The sequence below is a fragment of the Monodon monoceros genome, unplaced genomic scaffold (genome assembly GCF_005190385.1).
Source record: "Monodon monoceros isolate NGI ecotype Baffin Bay Population unplaced genomic scaffold, NGI_Narwhal_1 Super_Scaffold_5, whole genome shotgun sequence".
Classification (NCBI taxonomy): domain Eukaryota; kingdom Metazoa; phylum Chordata; class Mammalia; order Artiodactyla; family Monodontidae; genus Monodon; species Monodon monoceros.
In genome coordinates, this window is record NW_021703782.1 from 70,778,391 (window position 1) to 70,798,662 (window position 20,272).

At 36.8% G+C, this 20,272-nt stretch overlaps 1 protein-coding gene across 5 annotated transcripts in view; it reads left to right on the forward strand.

Moving 5' to 3' along the window:
* The window catches only part of VPS13A (vacuolar protein sorting 13 homolog A), a 237,092-nt gene that overhangs the window by 114,293 nt on the left and 102,527 nt on the right, over window positions 1-20,272 (forward strand). For all 5 annotated transcript variants that reach the window (XR_003790666.1, XM_029201746.1, XM_029201744.1 and 2 more), the window contains 3 exons: window positions 3,478-3,645; window positions 4,976-5,280; window positions 18,721-18,868. Coding sequence is in view for 4 of the 5 variants with exons in the window: in XM_029201746.1 (XP_029057579.1) it covers window positions 3,478-3,645; window positions 4,976-5,280; window positions 18,721-18,868 (621 nt within the window). In the remaining variant the exon portion in view is untranslated. The remainder of the gene's footprint in view (window positions 1-3,477; window positions 3,646-4,975; window positions 5,281-18,720; window positions 18,869-20,272) is intronic.

The following is a 20,272-nucleotide window of genomic DNA, read 5'->3' on the forward strand; positions in this document are numbered from 1 at the left end:
TTTTTACTTAAAATACCCATTTTTTCAGTATGGTGTTTTATTTACCCCTTATCTACACCTGTTGTCTCCTAGGCCACAACCTCTGTGCACTAAACACTGTCTTATGAAAATTTCTTCTCTTCTGTTGGGCTCAAGGGGGATAGTCACAAGTCACTCATGTGACTTATGGAAGATATTGTTTTTTATTGATTAATAGTATCGGGGATATTACAGTCTACCTTCCATTGATATTTTACTGCTTTATGTAGTATCGCATATCTTAACAGTGCTATACTGTCAATTCCTGCTTCTTGCCTATCACAGTATTATTGTAATATATTTTACTTTTGTGTATGCTGAAAGTCCACAATGTATACCTACCTATCGGGGTTTAGTCAGTTTTCCTTAGGGCAATTAATTTTTTATAAGAGATGTATTTACCTTTATTCTAACTATTTCCAGAACTCATTTCTTCATGTACCTTCAAAATTCTGTTATTTGTATTTCTACTCGAAGAACTTAATCATTTCTTATAATGCAAGTCTGCAGGTTACGAATTATTTCATCTTTTGGCAGGAAGGAGGCATCAGAACTGGAAAAAAAAAAGGCTTTTATTTCACCTTCATTTTCTGAGTGATATTTTTGCTAGGTGTACATAATTTCTCATCTTTATCTGACTGCCTTGAGAATTTGTGTATGGTATGCTAGGTATATGAAAGTATATTTTCATATTTGTCCTGTTCAGAGTTTTCTGGATCTGTCTCAATATTTTTTATACCTTTTCAAATAGTTCTGCTTCCACCTCTCTCGCTTCCTCATCTCCTCTTCCTCCTCCGCCTCCTCCCTATTCTTCTTCCTCTTGGGTTCCAAAAATTCTTATTAGATTCCTGTTAGATATTGTCCCATAACCTTTGGATCCTCTGTTCAACTCTTCCCATTCTTTTCTCATTATGTTTCGCTTGTGTAATTTCTTTTGACCTATTTTTAAGTTCACTGATTTTGTCCTTGGCTCCATTGAATATGCTAATAAATCCATTGAAAGTATTCTTCATCTATTACCATGTTTTTTTAATCTTTAATATTTCCCTTTGAGTCTTTTTTCCGTTTTCCATTTCTCTGCTCATATTCTTCAGTCTGTTCATTCATATTTTCCACGTTTTCCACTAGAAGCACTTACCTTAGTAATCATAATAATTCAAAATCCACCGGCTGAAAGTTCCAACATCTATGTTATAAGCAAGTCTGATTCTGTTGATTGCTTTGTCATTTATTTTCTTCTTGCTTTTTGGGTTGTTTCATAACTAATGATTGACTGTCAGACATCCTATATAGGATAATAGAGACGGAAGTGAATAGTATTTATGTCTGAAAGTGAGTGTGCCTCCTTTTTCTGCTAGTCTATTAACATGGGGGATTGAATCCAGTTAATGGAGAGCTGAACTGGGTTTGAGTTTTCTTGTTTAATACGATTCCCTTCAATATACCACTGCTTCACATCCCTTCAGCTATGTGGGGGATTTTTTGTTGGAGTGCTGCTTCATACTGTGCTGTTGACTTTTCCTCTACTCTTGTACCTCAGAAAGTTCTCTTTCCATACTCTTGGCTCTTTCCTTGATGTTTAGAGTCTACTGCTGCTTTTTCGTAGAGCTTGCCATCTTGATGGTATTTGGGGGTGGCGGTAGAGTGGGAAGATGTTTTAGGTAGGCTTGTCAGTTGTCCTAGTTCAGGTTCTGTCTAGCCAGATCTGTTTCTCCAGGTCTCAGAAATGGGACATTCTTGGTGATCCTGTCCATCCCTCCCATGGCATTTGACTCAGATCTTTGGTAGCTCCTGTATGGGAGAGTATGCCTTCCTGCTCCGTAGAAGGTGCTCTATAATGGGTCCCAGGACGGTTTCTGCCCCCGAGTGTAGAGGGAGTTTTATCTTTTCCTCTAGAGTATGGTATCTTCACCTGTGCTCTGAGGGCAACAAGGTTACTGCCTGTCTGCTAATTTCTTAAGGCTCCTGTTCTAAGAGAATAATCCTGATGGAACTTTGGGCCTTTTCTAGAGTGGAGGCTTCTCCTCTCTTTGAGGGTTGTACCAAGGAAAGCTTCCTCTGGTATTCCACTCTGGTCCCAGTCTCTCAGGAGTTCCCAGCAGAAAGCACACAATGAAGTGCTTGCAACTAAGTGTGAGCTCCTCTTGTGTCTGTGACTCCCAGGGATTCTGTATATCACATTATAAGTTCATAGTCAGCATTTACCATTTTATCTGACTTCTTACTTAGCTTGTATGGTATCTGACAGCTCTTTTCTTCTGCCCCTTACCACAGGTGAGCTGGTGCTTAAGGTTCTCTCTTGAAGGTACCTTTTTTCTTTAGATTTTAGGCTGCTTAGTTGACTTGTGACCTCAGATTTCTAATGGTTTTAAGAAAAGTTATGATTTTGTAGTTTATCTGTTTTTGTTTTTCTTGTTCTTAAGGTTTGGAGTAACTGTCTCTCCAGCATTCTACATCCTAGGCAGAAGCAGAATTCCTATAGACTTCTGTTTAGTCTCATCTTACACCTCAACCTTCAGACAACTATCCTTGATTCCTGAGGTTTTTTTGTTCCATGGTTGGAATTCATTTACTTCTTGATGATTCTTCAGCCCTCTGCCTTACTTCTAGCATTTAGAGGGTCAAGAAAGCTATAAACTAAGTTAGTGAGTGCTCTGTTTTATCTTTCAGAATATTTTTGACATTTCACATCTGCTAATATCTCCACCATTTTTAACTGGTATTGCAGAGCTTGAGACATTATACTGCTGTAGGTAATTCTTGTTTGGCAATTGAGATGACCCTTGACAAACTAGTAAGGAACAGAAGTATAGTGATAGGAGAAAACTCCTTGGAAGGATCTGGATAATTATTCACATATCTCAAATGAAGAAAATAGATTATATTAAGTTTTGACAGTGACTGAAAAATACCTTTATATGGCAGTTCTCAGTACACATGTATACACACTAAATGAAAATGTGTATTCTGATTTTTTTTGTTTTTTCCATTTAAAAAAATCTTGTGCCAGACCTAGTAAATTGATTTCATGGCCCATAAAGGGAGTTGCCACTACTGATTTGAAAAAACTTGCAGTGTAGAGTCTAATAAAGAAGTTAGGGGCTTCCCTGGTGGCGCAGTGGTTGAAAGTCCGCCTGCCGATGCAGGGGACACGGGTTCGTGACCCGGTCCGGGAAGATCCCACATGCCGCGGAGCGGCTGGGCCCGTGAGCCATGGCCGCTGAGCCTGCGCGTCCAGAGCCTGTGCTCCGCAACAGGAGAGGCCACAACAGTGAGAGGCCCGCGTACCGCAAAAAAAAAAAAAAAAAAGAAGTTAGAATTGTTTTCTTATTTGTACTTGGCTTGACTACTTACAAGATTTTCCAGATATGTGTGTATATCTTGCGTTTGCTTTATTTTTGTACTGAAGACATATCATTTCGAAAGTGGATTTTGACAATTAAATTTTCTCTCATTAAGGCTGTTTATATTACTGGAAAAGAAGTTTTCAGCTTCAGAATCGTTTCTTATATGGGTGCAACTGCTGGTTCTGCGTACACAGACATGAATGTGTTTGACAGTCAAGTTAATTTAACTGTTGGTTGCATTGAAGTAGTTCTTGTCACAAAATTTCTGTATTCTGTATTGGTAAGTATGTTAATCGGTTTTTTATTTATTCTTTCCTACTAGTTGGAAAGTGTTTGCTGTGCATCAAGCATAGATGAAGCATTCCTTACTTGATTTTTTTTGTCCTGATTTTTCAAGATATTCTGGGTACCATATATCATGACTGAAATGTATAGTATACTGTTTATATAACATCATTTTCACATGGGAATGTTCTAGCTAATTGAAATATGTATTTTATAAACATATTAAATATATGTATATTATATATTATATATCATATATGTTATCTATATTAATTGAATTCTTTATACATTATTAGTTTGAGTGTTTTACCTGACTTCCAGCTCTAACTAAAAGTGCTAAATATATAATTGAAGTTTGTTTTGGTCATTAAGAAAATTATGTTTTATATTGCATTCTAGTTCTGTGAATATTTGGGGCTTTGAGGGATTTAGATTTAATCCCTATATGACACTTCCCTGAGGTATTTAAGTTCTGTTTCTGCCTTTCATAGTTTTGTTTTTTTTTCCCTTGCTGTCAGCTGATGTTTTTTCCTGTGTCATACCTGTCTCTATGACTTCACTATTCATTCTTTTAACTAAATTGTGGTATATAAACTAAATAATCAGTTGATTCTAAATAAATAATGTTGCTGTTTTTGTGATCTTTTTAACTGAGGTTATCATGCAGTTTTTCCTATAGCCATAAAAACTTTTTTGTATATAAAAAGTAAAAATGAAAAAGTATTCTTGTTTAATTTTTTCTAATTTCTTTTTATAACTCAGAAGCATTATATCACTGAGCCCCTTTGTGATAGCTTTATACTAAAAAATTATTGAAAATAATTAAAACATGAAATTAATTAAACATGAAAATTAAGTATAATTCTGGGTGTATTTTATATCATTTAGTATTTTTCCTACATTTCAGGAATCAGAAAACTTTAGCGTTCTTGACAGACATATTTTTATTACTGTTTTATCTTACAAACGTAAATAAGCTCTCTGTCCATTGTGGTTGTGTAGGGAAATACAGTGTGATTGTTGAGCCATTAAGGAAAGTGAGATAAAAAGGGAAATAGATGCCAGTGAAACATTGGAGCATCCACATGTTGCTTTGGTCCAGGGACTAGATTTTTACTGTGTTTTTGTATCTGTATCTTTGTGTTTCTCAACCTTTATTGCAGAAAATTACGGTTTAATATAGACAAGTCAGACTTTGAATAAATAATGCTTAGTTGTTCCAAGAGAAAATTTTTCTTATGGAGGTAAAATCAGAAATATCAATATACATTTAATAGTTTTATTCATTAATGGTAGCCTTAAGAATATAATTGTTTTCTTTATAGGCTTTTATAGATAATTTTCAAGCAGCTAAACAAGCCTTGGCAGAGGCAACTGTTCAGGCAGCAGAAATGGCTGCTACTGGTGTAAAAGAACTGGCACAAAGGAGTTCTAGAATGGCATTGGATGTTGACATCAAAGCCCCAGTTGTGGTTATCCCACAGTCTCCAGTTTCTGAAAATGTTTTTGTTGCTGATTTTGGACTAATTACAATGAAAAATACATTCCATGTGATAACAGAGAGTCAGATCAACCCCCCACCCATTATTGATTTGATAACGATAAAGCTGAGTGAAATGCGACTATACAGGTAAGCTTTTCACAAATATATTTATGTAGAATGCAATCTTTTTCTAACTTTTTACATTAAAGGCTTTGGTATCTTGAGTTTTCCGTTTAGAGTGGAACTTAATTTTATTATAACTGTACTTAATTTTGTGATTTCCTCTTCCCCAAGTATTTTTTGGTAAGATCAATTATAGTCTTCTAGTTTTTAAAAACCTAGGAAGTATTGGAAAATTCCTCATTAGGTAATTAGGAATGCTGTAAAATTTGTTATCTGAGGAAGAATATTTGTACTTATTTGCAGTTCTTTATAAATTATAAGGTTATGGAAGAAATGGGAGAATTTCTAATATATTTATTCACTCAGCAAATACAGCAGTACCCGAAGTACTCTATCACCTTTGTGCTGTGGATCTGATACGCTAATTAAAGACACACACAACACACACACACACACACACACACACACACACACACAGTAGAGTACAATCTTATATATTCACTCTGCATAGGATTAGGAATTAGGGGAATAAGTGAATATCCAGATAGTTTCCAGAACTTTTACTGTGCTGTTTCTAATCATCTATTCTAGATTTAATGCCCTTTTCCTCTTACAACTTGGATTCATCACTACTTAAACTTGCTCTTTTCTTTCTTTCTGTAATTTTTTTCTTTGATCTCATTCTATTTATTTTTTTCCTTTTTATTTTTGCTGCTTCTCTGGCTTCTGGCAGGTCTGTCTCCCTCCTGCCATTCTTTCCATCAACTGAATATTTTAAAAACAGCTTTATTGAGATATAATTAGTATATAATAAATTGCATACTTTTAAAATATACAGTTTGATAAGTTTGATACGTATACACTTACGATAGTTTGAGTACAACTGTGTTAATTCTTCCTTAAATATTTTGTAGAATTCACCAGTGAAGCCACTGGGGCTGGTATTTGCTTGTGGGAGATTTTTAACTACAATTTCCATTTCTTTAGTAAACTTGGGACTATTCAAATTAATTATTTTTGAGTGATTGTTAATTTTTTTCAAGAAATGTGTCTATTTCACCTACATTGTAGAGTTTTATGACATAAAGTTCAAAATACTCTCTTCTTACTCATTAGTATCTATATTGATGTTACCTCCCCCATTCTTGATATTTATAATTTATACCTTAATCAGCCTGGCTAGAGGTTAATCGGTTTTATTGATCTTTTTTTTTTTTCCTATGGGATAACTGGGTATCCATTATTTTTTTCCCTTCCAGTTTTATTGAGATATAATTGACATACAGCACTGTATAAGTTTAAGCTGTAAACATAATGATTTGACTTACCTACATCATGAAATGATTACCACATAAGTTTAGTAAACATCCATCATCTTCTATAGATACAGAATTAAAAGAATAGAAAAAAAATTTTTTTTATGAGGAGAACTCTTAGGATTTACTCAGTTAACAATTTCCATATGTAACATACAAGAGTATTAATTATATTTATCATGTTGCACATTATATCCCTAGTACTTATGTATCTTATAACTGGCAGTTTTTACCTTTTGACTACGTTCATCCAGTTCGCCCTCCTCCTACCCCTTGCCTCTGGTAACCACATCTTATTGCTTTTTCTATGAGTTGGTTTGTTTTGAAGCATAATTGACCTACAGAACTATGTTAGTTCCTGTATCATAACATAGTGATTCAGTATTTCTGTACATTTCAAAATGATCACCATGGTAAATCTCTACCATACAAAGATATTACATAGTTACTGACTGTATTCTCCACACTGTACATTTCATAGCCACGACTCATTTATTTTGTAACTGAAAGTTTGTACCTCTTAATCTCTCACACTTATTTCTCTCCTCCCCCCACCCCTCTCCCCTATGGCAAGCACCTGTTTGTTCTCTGTATCTATGACTGGTTTCTCTTTTGTCAACGTTTCTTATTTGTTTTGTTATTTAAATTCCATATATAAGTGAAATCATACAGTATTTATCTTTCTGTGTCTGATTTATTTCACTTAACATAATATCCTCTAGGCCCATCCATATTGTCACAAATGGCAGGATTTCATTCTTTTTTTGTGGCTGAGTAATATTTCATTGTGTGTGTGTGTGTGTGTGTGTGTTTGTGTGTATACACGCACATACATACATATACACACGCACCACATCTTATTTATCCATTCAGCCACTGATGAACACTCAGATTGTTTCCATATCTTGGCTACTGTAAATAATGCTGCAATGAACTTACGGGTATGTGTATCTTTTCAAATTAGTGTTTTCATTTTCTTTGGATAAATACGCAGGAATGGGATTCCTGGGCGGGGCCAGTTCCTGACAAAGCTGGCTGCGGTATTCAGGGTGTCCCAGAGTTAGTGTCATCCCTGAGGTGGGCAGGGCCAGATATTGGGGTGGTTGAGAGTCTCAAGGTGTCCCAGAGCTGGTGTTGGGCCACTGGTGGGCAGGGCTGGGGCCCAGTGGTCCCATGGCTGGTGTCTGCCCACTGCAGGAGTAAGGTCATGTCCTCGGAGGGGGGGCGTGCCGGCCTGCTGATGGTCAGAGCTGGGCCCTGTGGTCTCTTGCTGTAGAGCTTGGTGGTCCCAGAGCTGGTGTCAGCCTACAGGTGGCAGGGCTGGGTCCTGGGGCGGCCAGGAGCTCAGGGGGTCCTATGGGAGTTGGTCTGCTTGTGGGTGGAGCTGTGTCAATGCTCAGCTAGCTACTTGGTGTGGGATGTCCCAGGACTGGTGCCTATTGACTGGTGGGCTGGGACGGGTCCCAGTGTTAATGAGCTAGAGGGAGGATTCCAAAATGTTGCTTGCCTGCAGCATTGCCCTCATGGTTGAATGAGCATCCAGAAGTGGCTTCTGCCAGCGTCTGTGTCCCCAGCGTGAGTACCAGAAGCTTCCTGCTTCTCTGGGAGGCTCTCTAATATCAGCAAGTGGGTCTGACCCAGGCTCCTTTTAAATTACTGCTTCTTCCCTTGGTCTCAGAACATGTGAGATTTTGTGTGCACCCTCTAAGAGTAGAGTCTGTTTCCTACTGCCCTTTGACTCTCTCAAAAGTATGCCCCACTGGTCTTCAAAGCCAGTCATTCTGGGAACTCTAGGCTGGGCAGCCTGATGAGGAGGGTTGTACCCCTCGTTCCTTGGGGAGAACTTCTGCAATTATAATTATCCTCCCATCTGTGGCCTGGGGGTATGGTTCTTTACTATACCGTGTCTACACTCCTCCTACCTGTGTTGTTGTGGTTCCTTCTTTATATCTTTAGTTTTTAAATAGCTTCTTCTCTGCTGGTCTTAGGTCATCCTCATTGATAGTTACTCTGTAAATATTTGTAATTTTGGTGTGCTCCTGAGAGGAGGTGATCTTAGAGTCTTCCTATTCCTCTATCTTGGCCGTTCCCTGGTTATCCATTCTTGACAGTTCAGTTTTATTGCTCTTAAAGCACCAGCTTTTGGGTTTTTCTCTTCTTTTTCTGTTTTCTCTTTCATTGATATCTACTTTGATATTCATTATTCCTTCTGCTTACTTTGGGTTTAATTTTGCTCTTTTTCTAAGTTTCTTTAGGTGGTGGCTCAGATGATTGATTTGAACATTTCTTTTCTAGTATAGGCATTTAGTACTACAATTTTGGAGTTCTTCTCTGTAGCTCTGTCCTCTCTGGAATTTTACCATATGAACTCTAGCTGCCTTGGTTTCCCTGGACTCTCAGGTCTGTCTTCATAACTCATGGACTTTACTGGTTATTTCTTGGCTTATCCATCCCCCCGCTTTTCCATGACCTTTAAATTATCTCAAAACAATTGAAGTTGGAGCATTACGGCTCATCTTGTTTTTTCTTGTCTCAGTAATCAGTGTCCATTGCCTAATGTCCTGTATCTTGAAAAACATTTTTTAATATATCTTGCATGTGTGTCTTTGTGGGGGGAGGGAGGAATTGTTTCAGGCAGGAGAGTAAATCTAGTTCATGATATTTCATCTTAGATGGAAGGAGAAATTTCCATCAATTGAATATTTGAGTATTTATTAAGCATGTAATATATCCCAGGCACTGTGCTAGGAACGTGAAGTATCGTAGTGAGCAGTCTTTACAAGGGATGAATAAATAGTACCTCCCTCATTAGATTGTTGAGATAGGTACTATTTAATGAATTTTATGAGCTGATGCATAAAAACAGGATCACATTTAGATTTTGGAAGGGTTGTAGAAAATAGGTCAAAAGGAGACAAAACTGGAAGTTGAAAGAATGGTTTGCTAACTGCTGGAGTAATTCACATAAGAATTAGATGTGACTCAGTCTAGGATAAGGAAGTGAGGTAGTAGAGGACTAACCAGGTGTGACAAATTTGAAAAGTAGAATTAAAGGTAACTGATTATTAAAGGGGTGTCAGGGTTAAAAGAGAGTAGTTAAAATAAGACTCCAGCTTGCAGGTTTGTAAAATTCAGCATTTGGTAATAATGCAGTTCAGCAAGATGTGACAGAGCAATGCAGAAAAAAAAGTAGAGTGGAGATGTTAACAAGTTCTCTTACGGGCAAAGTAACTTGAAAATGGTTACATGACTTTTATATGAAGATATCTAGAACCGGATCTGGAAAGCACCTAGATATAGTGTCTGGATATTGGAAAGTGTTTGGATTTCTAGATTTGGGAGTGTTTAATAATATTTAACTAGTTATAGAAGCCATCAAAGTGAGTAAGGTCACACAGAGAATTTGTAGAGTGGGACATGTGGGGCAGAATGCTGAGGAATGTCCATATTTAAGGAATGGCAGATGAAAATCCCTCAAAAGAGGTTAAGATGGAGCAAGCAAAACGATGGAAAGGGAACCAGGAGAATGTATTGAAGTAGCGTTGAGGATCATGTTGATGTTGATAACCATGAATTAACAGTATATGATTTTTTTTCATGTAGTACTTGATATTTGGTATTTGGAATCCAACAGTCTGTTGGATTCAGGCAAGACAGTTTTTAACAAGCAGATATGACTGAAGATAGTGAGACAAGATTTTAAATATTGAAAGTCATGTTGACAGATAATGGAGAGGGAAGAAATTGAAGATAAGAAAATACTGATAGACTAAGGGAATATAGAGAGTGGTTTATAAACTGGAGATTCAGTAGTCTCAAAGTCTTCAAAAATGAACACTGACTAGTTATTGATAGATTGCAGCAAGAATAGAAGGTGGTTAACCTGGATGGTGTTACTCTTAAAGGAGTAGAAGAGAGAGTGGATGAGCATTGTTCCAAATTAAGAAAAATGGTTTGTATCCCTCAACTCTGAGGTAGATAAGAGTGTTGGAGAGAAATCAGACTTTAATAGAGCTTCATGGAAAGCCGGGTTTCAGTTAAGATAAGAAATGAATGATACATTTAGTGAAGACATAGGAAAATGTAGAATGATTTGTTTAGCCAAGTCCAGGGATTTCAGAAATTACAGGGAAATATTGAAATGAAAGACTTCTATTTTAATAATAGGCTGTAGACATACACTAATAATTTAAACCTTTAGGAGGCTCATTAGCTTGGAGTTTAAACTGTGTAAAAGTCTGAATTTACTAAAAACAGAACATTTATGCGTCTATATTTAATCACGTCTTGTTTGACTTCAAGAAATGATCTAGACACATCTTCTATTCAACATAGTATTGGAAGTCCTAGCCACAGCAATCAGACAAGAAAAAGAAATAAAAGGCATCCAAATTGGAAGGGAAGAGGTAAAATTGTTATTATATGCAGATGATATGACACTATATATAGAAACACCTAAAGGCTTCCACACAGAAACTACTAGAACTGATAAACGAATTCAGCAAGGTAGCAGGATACAAGATTAACATACAGAAGTCAGTTGCATTTCTTTACAACAACAATGAAATATCAGAAAGGGAATGTAAAAAAACAATCCCTTTTAAAATTGCAGCCCCAAAAATAAATACTTAAGAATAAACCTGACCAAGGAGATGAAAGACTGATATGCTGAGAACTGTAAAACATTAATAAAGGTAATTGAAGATGATTTGAAGAAATGGAAAGATACCCCATGCTCTTGGATTATTAAAATGACCATACTATCCAAAGGAAACTACAGATTTAATGTGATCCTTATCAAATTGCCCATGAAATTTTTCACAGAATTAGAACATACAATTCTAAAATTCATATGGAACCATAAAAGACCCAGAATGGCCAAAACCTTCCTGAAGAAAAAGAACACAACAGGAGGCATAACCCACCCAGACTTCAGACAATACTACAAAGCTACAGTAATCAAAACAGCATGGTACTGGCACAAAAACAGACATATGGATCAATGGAACAGAATAGAGAGCCCAGAAATAAACCCACACACCTACGGTCAATTAATCTTTGACAAAGGAGGCAAGAATACACAATGGGAAAAAGACAGTCTCTTTGGCAAGTAGTGCTGGGAAAGCTGGACAGCTGCATGTAAATCAGTGAAGTTAGAACACACCTCACCATACACAAAAATAAACTCAAAATGGCTTAAAGACTTAAGCATAAGACATGACACCATGAAACTCCTAGAAGAGAACATAGGCAAAACATTCTCTGACATAAATCATACCAATGTTTTCTTAGGTCCGTCTGCCAAGGCAATAGAAATAAAAACAAAAACAAATGGAACTTAAGCAAACTTACAAGCTTTTTCACAGCAAAGGAAACCATAATCAAAATGAAAAGAACCTACAGAATGGGAGAAGATATTTGCAAATGATGCGACTGACAAGGACTTATTTTCCAAAATATATAAATAGCTCATACAACTCAACAACAAAAAAAATCCCAATCCAAAAATGGGCAGAAGACCTAAATAGACATTTCTCCAAAGAAGAAATACAGATGGCCAACAGGCACATGAAAAGAAGCTCAACATCGCTAATTCTTCTTTTTTAAAATAAATTTATTTTATTTATTTACTTTTGGCTGTGTTGGGTCTTTGTTGCTGCATGTGAGCTTTCTCTAGTTGTGGCGAGCAGGGGGCTACGCTTCGTTGCATTGCAGTGGCTTCTCTTGTTGCGCAGCACAGGCTCTAGGTGTGCGGGCTTCAGCAGTTGTGGCACGCGGGCTTGGTAGTTGTGGCTCGTGGGCTCTAGAGTGCAGGCTCAGTAGTTGTGGTGCACAGGCTTAGTTGCTTCGCGGCATGTGGGATCTTCCCGGACCAGGGCTCGAACCTGTGTCCCTGCATTGGCAGGCAGATTCTTAACCACTGCGCCACCAGGGAAGCCCCAACATCACTAATTATTAGAGAAATGCAAATCAAAACTACAGTGAGGTACCACCTCACAGCAATCAGAATGGCCATCATTAAAAAGTCTACAAATAACAAATGTTGTAGAGAGTGTGGAGAAAAGGAAACCCTCCTACACTGTCAGTGGGAATGTAAGTTGGTACAACCACTGTGGAAAACAGTGTGGAGGTTCCTCAGAAAATGAAAAACAGAAATACCAGATGATCCAGCAGTCCCACGCCTGGGCATATATCTGGACAAAACTATAATTCAAAAAGATACATACATCCCTATGTTCATAGCAGCACTATTCACAATAGCCAAGACATGGAAACAACCTAAGTGTCCATTGACAGATGAATGGGTAAAGAAGCTATGGTACATATATACAATGGAATACTACTCAGCCATAAAAAAGAATGAAAGAATGCCATTTGCAGCAACATGGATGCAACTCGAGATTATCATACTAAGTGAAGTAAGTCAGAAAGAGAAAGACAAATACCAAATGATGTCACTTACATGTGGAATCTAAAATATGATACAAGTGAACCTATCTATGAAACAGAAACAGAATCACAGACATACAGAGCAGACTTGTGGTTGCCAAGGGGAGTGGGGAGGGATGGAGTGGGAGGTTGGGGTTAGCAGATGTATACTTTTTTTTTTTTTTTTTTTTTGTGGTACGCGGGCCTCTCACTGCCGCAGCCTCTCGCATTGCGGAGCACAGGCTCCGGATTCGCAGGCTCAGCGGCCATGGCTCACGGGCCCAGCCACTCCGCGGTATGTGGGATCCTCCCAGATCGGGGCACGAACCCGTGTCCCCTGCATTGGCAGGCGGGCTCTCAACCACTGCGCCACCAGGGAAGCCCCAGGTGTAAGCTTTTATATGTATCAGTAGAATGGATAAACAAGGTCCTACTGTAATGCAGAGAAAACTATATTCAATATCCTGTGATAAGCCATAATGTAAAAGATTATGTATAAAAAAAGAATGTATGTATATGTATAACTAAATCACTTTGCTGTAAAGCAGTAATTAACAGAACATTGTAATTCAACTATACTTCAATTTTAAAAAATTAAAAAAACAAAAAAAGATATAGATATGAATTAGGTGTGAGTCTGTATTACAAATAGATTGTTTTTAAAAAGCGCTCTCTAAATGTTTCTAGAGCATTAAATAACAATATATATTCTTTTCTGTCCAAAAAAGAATTTTTTTATTGAAGAAATACATAAAATGGTGTTGGGGATGAATGTAAAAGATTGCTGGTGATATGACCACCCAAAGATAACTACTGTTAATAATTTGGAATTGTTTTCTATTTTATTATATCTGCACATATATTTAAGTGAAATAAGAATTCTGTTGTATATTGCAGATTGTAATTTTCTCTTAAAAATGTGCTATAAACATTTTTCCATATTATTTTGAGTGTATAATTTTTTCTAAATATTTTAATACATAGTTTTTAAAAAAATCCATCTGCCTGTTAAAAATTTAAGTTTTTTATTGTTGTTTTAAATAGCAGTATAATGATGATTGATATCTTTCTCAATACTTATATGATTTTCTACTCATTTCTTTAGGATAATTCATTTCCTTCAGATGAATTCCTAGAAACATAATTACTCATTTATAGAGTAAACCAATTTTCCCTGAAGTAATTTTATCACAAAGATGTTAACTGCAATATAAAATTTTAAAAAGATGTTTATAATACTTCTATAAGGAAAGTTGTAAAACTTAACCAAGGGCCAGAAAGAAATCTTGAATAATTTTTCAGAGAATATTTTCCTACATCTAATATTGTAAAGGTGTCAGTTTCTTATAAATTAATTTATACATTTAATGCACTGTTAATAAAAAAATCACAACAGCTGTTCTTTTTAAAAGCCTTTCAAAATTATTGTAAAGTTTTTCTGGAAATATAAATTGGGGGCAAGATGTAGAAAAGATTTTTTTTTTTAAATTGAGATTGGGCATGGGAGAATCATAACATTAGAGGTACTACTAAAATATATTAAATTACATTAAATACTAGTAAAATATATTACAAAATTAAAATAATTAAGTTAGTGAAACAGTAGAAAACTCAGCAGCTGACTGTGTGTATGTGTGTGTGCATCATCATTATTCATATATATTACAGTCAATCCCCGTTATTCACGGATTCCATATTTGTGAATATTTCTGCTTGCTACAACTTATTTGTAACCACAAAATCAATATTCATGACACTTTTACAGTCATTTGTGGACATGCGCAGAGCTGCAAGAAATTTGGGTCTCCCAAGGCCTTTGTTCCCAGCTGAGGTGTTAAACAAGGTGACGCCCTGCCTTCTTATTTGAACTCTCATGCTGTAAACAGTGTCCTTTTTGTGTGCCATGTTTTTTGCATTTAGGGGCTTTTCCTTGGTGATTTTGCTGTTTAAAATGGCCCCAGAGCATAATGCCATTTATAAGCATAAAAAAACTAAAGGTGAGTGAATTGTATATTGTATGAATTATCTCAGTAATGCTCTTTAAAAAACTATGGACAGGGGCGTCCCTGGTGGCGCAGTGGTTGAAAGTCCACCTGCTGCTGCAGGGGACGCGGGTTCGTGCCCCGGTCCAGGAGGATCCCACGTGCCTTGGAGCGGCTGGACCCGTGAGCCATGGCCGCTGAGCCTGCACGTCCGGAGCCTGTGCTCTGCAACGGGAGAGGCCGCAACAGTGAGAGGCCCGCGTACCGCAAAAAAAAAAAAAAAAGAAAACTATGGACAAATAACACATAAGTACCAGTCATATGGTAGAGAAGAGCTTGCTAATTTAAGCACTGAAGAAAGAAGAAAAGTGATAAGGGAAAAATATCAATTGGCTTTGACTGTATAAAAGTATAAGTTTCTGAATATTAATTACCAAAACAAAATTCTGGGAAACATAGCATATGGGGTAATTAACAACATCTGTAATAAAGGATAAAAATCCTTAAATATTTTAAGACAGTAAGTAAAAGATAATTTGAAAAATTGGTAAAGAACATGACTAGATTCTTTATAGGAATGGTGATAGCTGGTGTATAGCTAATAGAAATGTTCAACCTCATTAATATTCAAGGGAATGAAAATTAATACAGTGAAATGTTTGCATATTAAATTTGGAAAATCTTAATAATCAGTAATTCTCACTCTGGGTGCAGGGAGATGGATACTCTCATATGTTGTTATTTATATATTGATCCAATTTCTTGTATTTAGTTTGGCAAATAATTGAGGAGTACATGTCATATTGTAATCATCTGAGCCAAGTACTGGCAGTACATCAAAGAATAACATAAATATAGTCCTTACCCTCATGAATCTTTCATTCTAATTGAAACTACAGACAAGACAATGACCTATTAAATGTACTGGATGGGCCAAAAGGTTCGTCCAGTTTTTTCCGTAAGATGGCTATAGTAGCACTTAGTTGTCTTTAACTTCATTCGAAACAGTTTCGTTAGATTATATGTGACAGCTCTCATATCAGTGTGCATTTAAAAAAAGACTTATCAAAGTTGGTGAATTTTTGTGTAGCCATTTTAATATTGAAGATGGAAGAAAGAAAGCAACATTTTTGGCATATTATGCTTTATTATTTCAAGAAAGGTAAAAACGCAGCTGAAACACAAAAAAAGATTTGTGCAGTGTATGGAGAAGGTGCTGTGACTGTGAAGTTTCGTGCTGGAGATTTTTCACTGGAGGGTGCTCCATGGAGGATGCTCCATGGTCGGGTAGACCAGCTGAAGTTCATAGCGATCAAATGGAAACAATAATTGAGAACAGTCAATGTTATACCACGCAGGAGACAGCCAGCATACTCAAAAAATACATATCAAGCGTTGAAAATCATTTGCACCAGCTTGGTTATGTGAATCACTTTGATGTTTGGGTTCCACATAAGTTAAGCAAAAAAACCCTTCTTGACCATATTTCCACATGTGATTCTCTACTGAAACGTAATGAAAACGTTCTGTTTTAAAAACAAATTGTGACAGGCGATGAAAAGTGGATACTATACAACAGTGTGGAACGGAAGAGATCATGGGGCAAGAGAAATGAACCACCACCAACCACACCAAAGGCCCGTCTTCACCCAGAGAAGGTGATGTCGTGTACATGGTGGGATTGGAAGGGAGTCCTCTATTATGAGCTCCTTCCCGAAAACCAAACAATTAATTCCAACAAGCACTGCTCCCAATTAGACCAACTGAAAGCAGCACCCGAAGGAAAGCGTCCAGAATTAGTCAACAGAAAATGCATCATCTTCCATCAGAATAGCACAAGACCGCATGTTTCTTTGATGACCAGGCAAAAACTGTTAACAGCTTGCCTGGGAAGTTCTGATTCATCCGCCGTATTCACCAGACATTGCACCTTTGGATTTCCATTTCTTTCAGTCTTTACAAAATTCTCCTAATGGGAAAAATTTTAATTCCCTGGAAGACTAGTACTGGTAAGGAAAGGTTTTTCCAGAGGAAGTAATCTTTTGACACAGCAGTTAATATTTCTTGAAATTAGTCCAGAGGAAGAAATTTACTCAAAGACATGTACAAAGATAATGAACCAAGTATCATTTATTACAGTGATGAATTGGAAACAGCATAACTTTTTAACAATATAAGGTTGACTTAATGACTTATGGCATAGCTATATATTTTCATATTCACTTGTTAAAATTGTACATGTCGTATCCGCTTAGAGCTTTTAGATTCCTTAACTTAGTACCACTAAGGGAGATTGCAAGGATGCATACGTGCTAAGTATAATGTTACCCTATAGTTAATACATTCAATGATATGATGCTAGGAATTCTAGGAGATCCCTGGTGACTCCTATATTTCTCTCCAATTGAATAAGTGATATGTAAATCCTACAATCATAGCTTCATTCCCTAGTTGAAGAATTTGGGATTTGCTGCCAATTAAAATATAAATGTATTATTGAGGAGTACCACCTTGAGATTGTCATTTGAAGGTATAATGGGAGGCTTCTTTGGTCACATGCCACTTGAAAGGGGTTTGGTAACCTACTACTCTTTTCATCATTCCTGAGCATCAGTCCTACCCTTATAAGTACTTGGAAAGGCAAATATGATTCAACTTAATATGAAATTGTCCATATTCAAGTATATTTGATCCATAGAAATAGGAATTTCATATGGTGCAAATTGGTTTCTTATGAAGTAAGGGGATATGTGGTAATCTAGCATGTGTAAATCAGTGAATTTAAATGTTTTCATTGTTTTTTTAAAATTAATTTATATAGTTTTGACTGCATTGGGTCTTCGTTGCTGTACACATGCTTTTCTTTAGTTGCAGGGGCTGCTGTTCGTTGCAGTGTGCGGGCTTCTCGTTGCGGTGGCTTCTCTTGTTGCAGAGCATGGGCTCTAGGCACACGGGCTTCAGTAGTTGTGGCACGCAGGCTCAGTAGTTGTGGCTCGCAGGGTCTAGTGTGCAGGCTCAGTAGTTATAGAGCATAGGCTTAGTTGCTCCATGGCATGTGGGATCTTCCCGGATCAGGGCTCGAACCCATGTCTCCTGCATTGGCAGGCGAATTCTTAACCACTGCGCCACCAGGGAAGCCCCTAAATGTTTTCATAATGTCTCGTGTAATGTATGTTTATAGATGATGTAGAGAGAATTCTCATTTTAAGAGTCTATTGTCCAACTTGTATATATTTTTTATTTTTGAATTTTATTTTTTTATACAGCAGGTTCTTATTAGTTATCCATTTTATACATATTAGTGTATATATGTCAATCCCAATCTCCCAATTCATCACACCATCCCACCACCCCTCCCCGCCACTTTCCCCCCTTGGTGTCCATACGTTTGTTCTCTACCTCTGTGTCTCAATTTCTGCACTGCAAACCGGTTCAACTTGTATATTTTTGGCGCTTTTTAACATATCGCAAAATCCTATTGAAAAAATTCATTTTTCTTCAACATGGAACACTTCACCTCAGAGAAAGTCACCCAGGTTTCTTGTAGGTTTCTAGTGGGTGACTTTGAAAGTGTGTGACTTTCATCTCTCATTTTACGTGGAAAGCCTGTTCGATTTTATTTTTCTCTTCACACACACAACATTATTGATTTCTATTATTTGTATATAAAATGATTAATTTTTTAACTATCTGATTTTGTATGAAACTATTCAAAACAATTTTATTTTTACTTATAGGTCTCAATTTATTAATGATGCATACCAGGAAGTACTGGATCTACTATTGCCACTAAATCTTGAGGTGATTGTTGAGCGAAATTTATCCTGGGAGTGGTACCAGGAAGTTCCTTGTTTTAATGTAAATGCTCAACTAAAGCCCATGGAGGTAACTTTTGAATGCTTATTGATTCCTGTTTTGTTTGTTAAAAAATATTGCTTGGGGACATAAGTCATTTTGTGTGTATAAGTTATATATTAATTACCTTGGTCACAAATGAAATAATAGCATACAACCTAGAATGCATTGAATGTTTGTCATTCGTTTATTCAACAAATATTTGAGTGCCTACTGAGTGTTAGACCCTGTGCCAGGTATTGGAGATCCTGTGGCAAAGAAGTTGTGACATTATCTCTGGTTTCATGGAATTTACCAGTGTAACGCAGGGGTTGGTGGTGGTGGTGGTGGTCCCGAGGTGAGATAGACCGTAAAAAAGTACACAGGCACACAATTAAAATAGTTCTAAATTATGGTAAATATCATGAAGGAAACAAATATTAGACATGGTGCTGTAAGTGGTCAATTAGATATTTTAATAAAGATGTCAGTGGAGAGGTCTAAGGCTGGAAATAATGATTTGGAAATCATCAGATTATAGATGGTATTTGAAGCTATGGGAATATATGAAGTAACGTAGCAAAGGTCCTAGAAGAATGGAGTGGTTGAAGATGAAAATGGCAAATGGTTAGTAATTTAGATGTAACTTTACTTCCCTATTGGTTGATATCGCGTCACAGATCTCCAGTGTAACTATCCACAAGTTCGTATTTTTACCTCTCGACTGGATGGAAGTCAAAACTGTATCACATGTTTTGCTAAAGTGACAGCAACACACACTCTTTCTGGAAGATTTCTTTAAGAAACCTACTTAACAGATTCTCTTCTCTCCCTTCACCCCCCTGTTTCCCTTTCTATTTCTCCCCATAAAAATTATATTCAAAAAGAGAAAATCATTTAAAAAATTTCAGATTTGTAACTTAAAAATGTATTTAAAACTTAAAACATGATGATCTCTAACACACCATTGTAAAGCAATTATATTCCAATAAAGATGTAAAAAAAAATGTAACATGATCTCAACTCAAGATCTTTAAACTCTGTGTATAAGATCATATGGACTCCTTAAATTATAAATGGGCCATATCTTCTTAAGATAAATAATTGAAGTCTCTTTGTATTGGTAAGACAACAGTTAGAAACTTATAAAACATAAGTAGCAAGTTCTACCTAGCATACTGGGCAAATCTTCTCCCCACTGGGCCCAGTCATTAGGCAGATTTGTGTGGGGTGGCTGAGACACCATTTTCCTTCACTCTTCTCCAGAGAAAATCCATGCAGAATGTTCAGATGATGTTGCAGACCTTCTGCAAATGCCCAGCTGCCTTCCAGGACAGATCAAATTGGGTCTTCCCCTGCAGTGATCTGTCTGAATAGTTAGCAGCTGTTGGGGCTCACCCCCAGGTTCACACTTGGAACCCTCTTGGACATCATCCTCTGCATCACAAAGAGGCT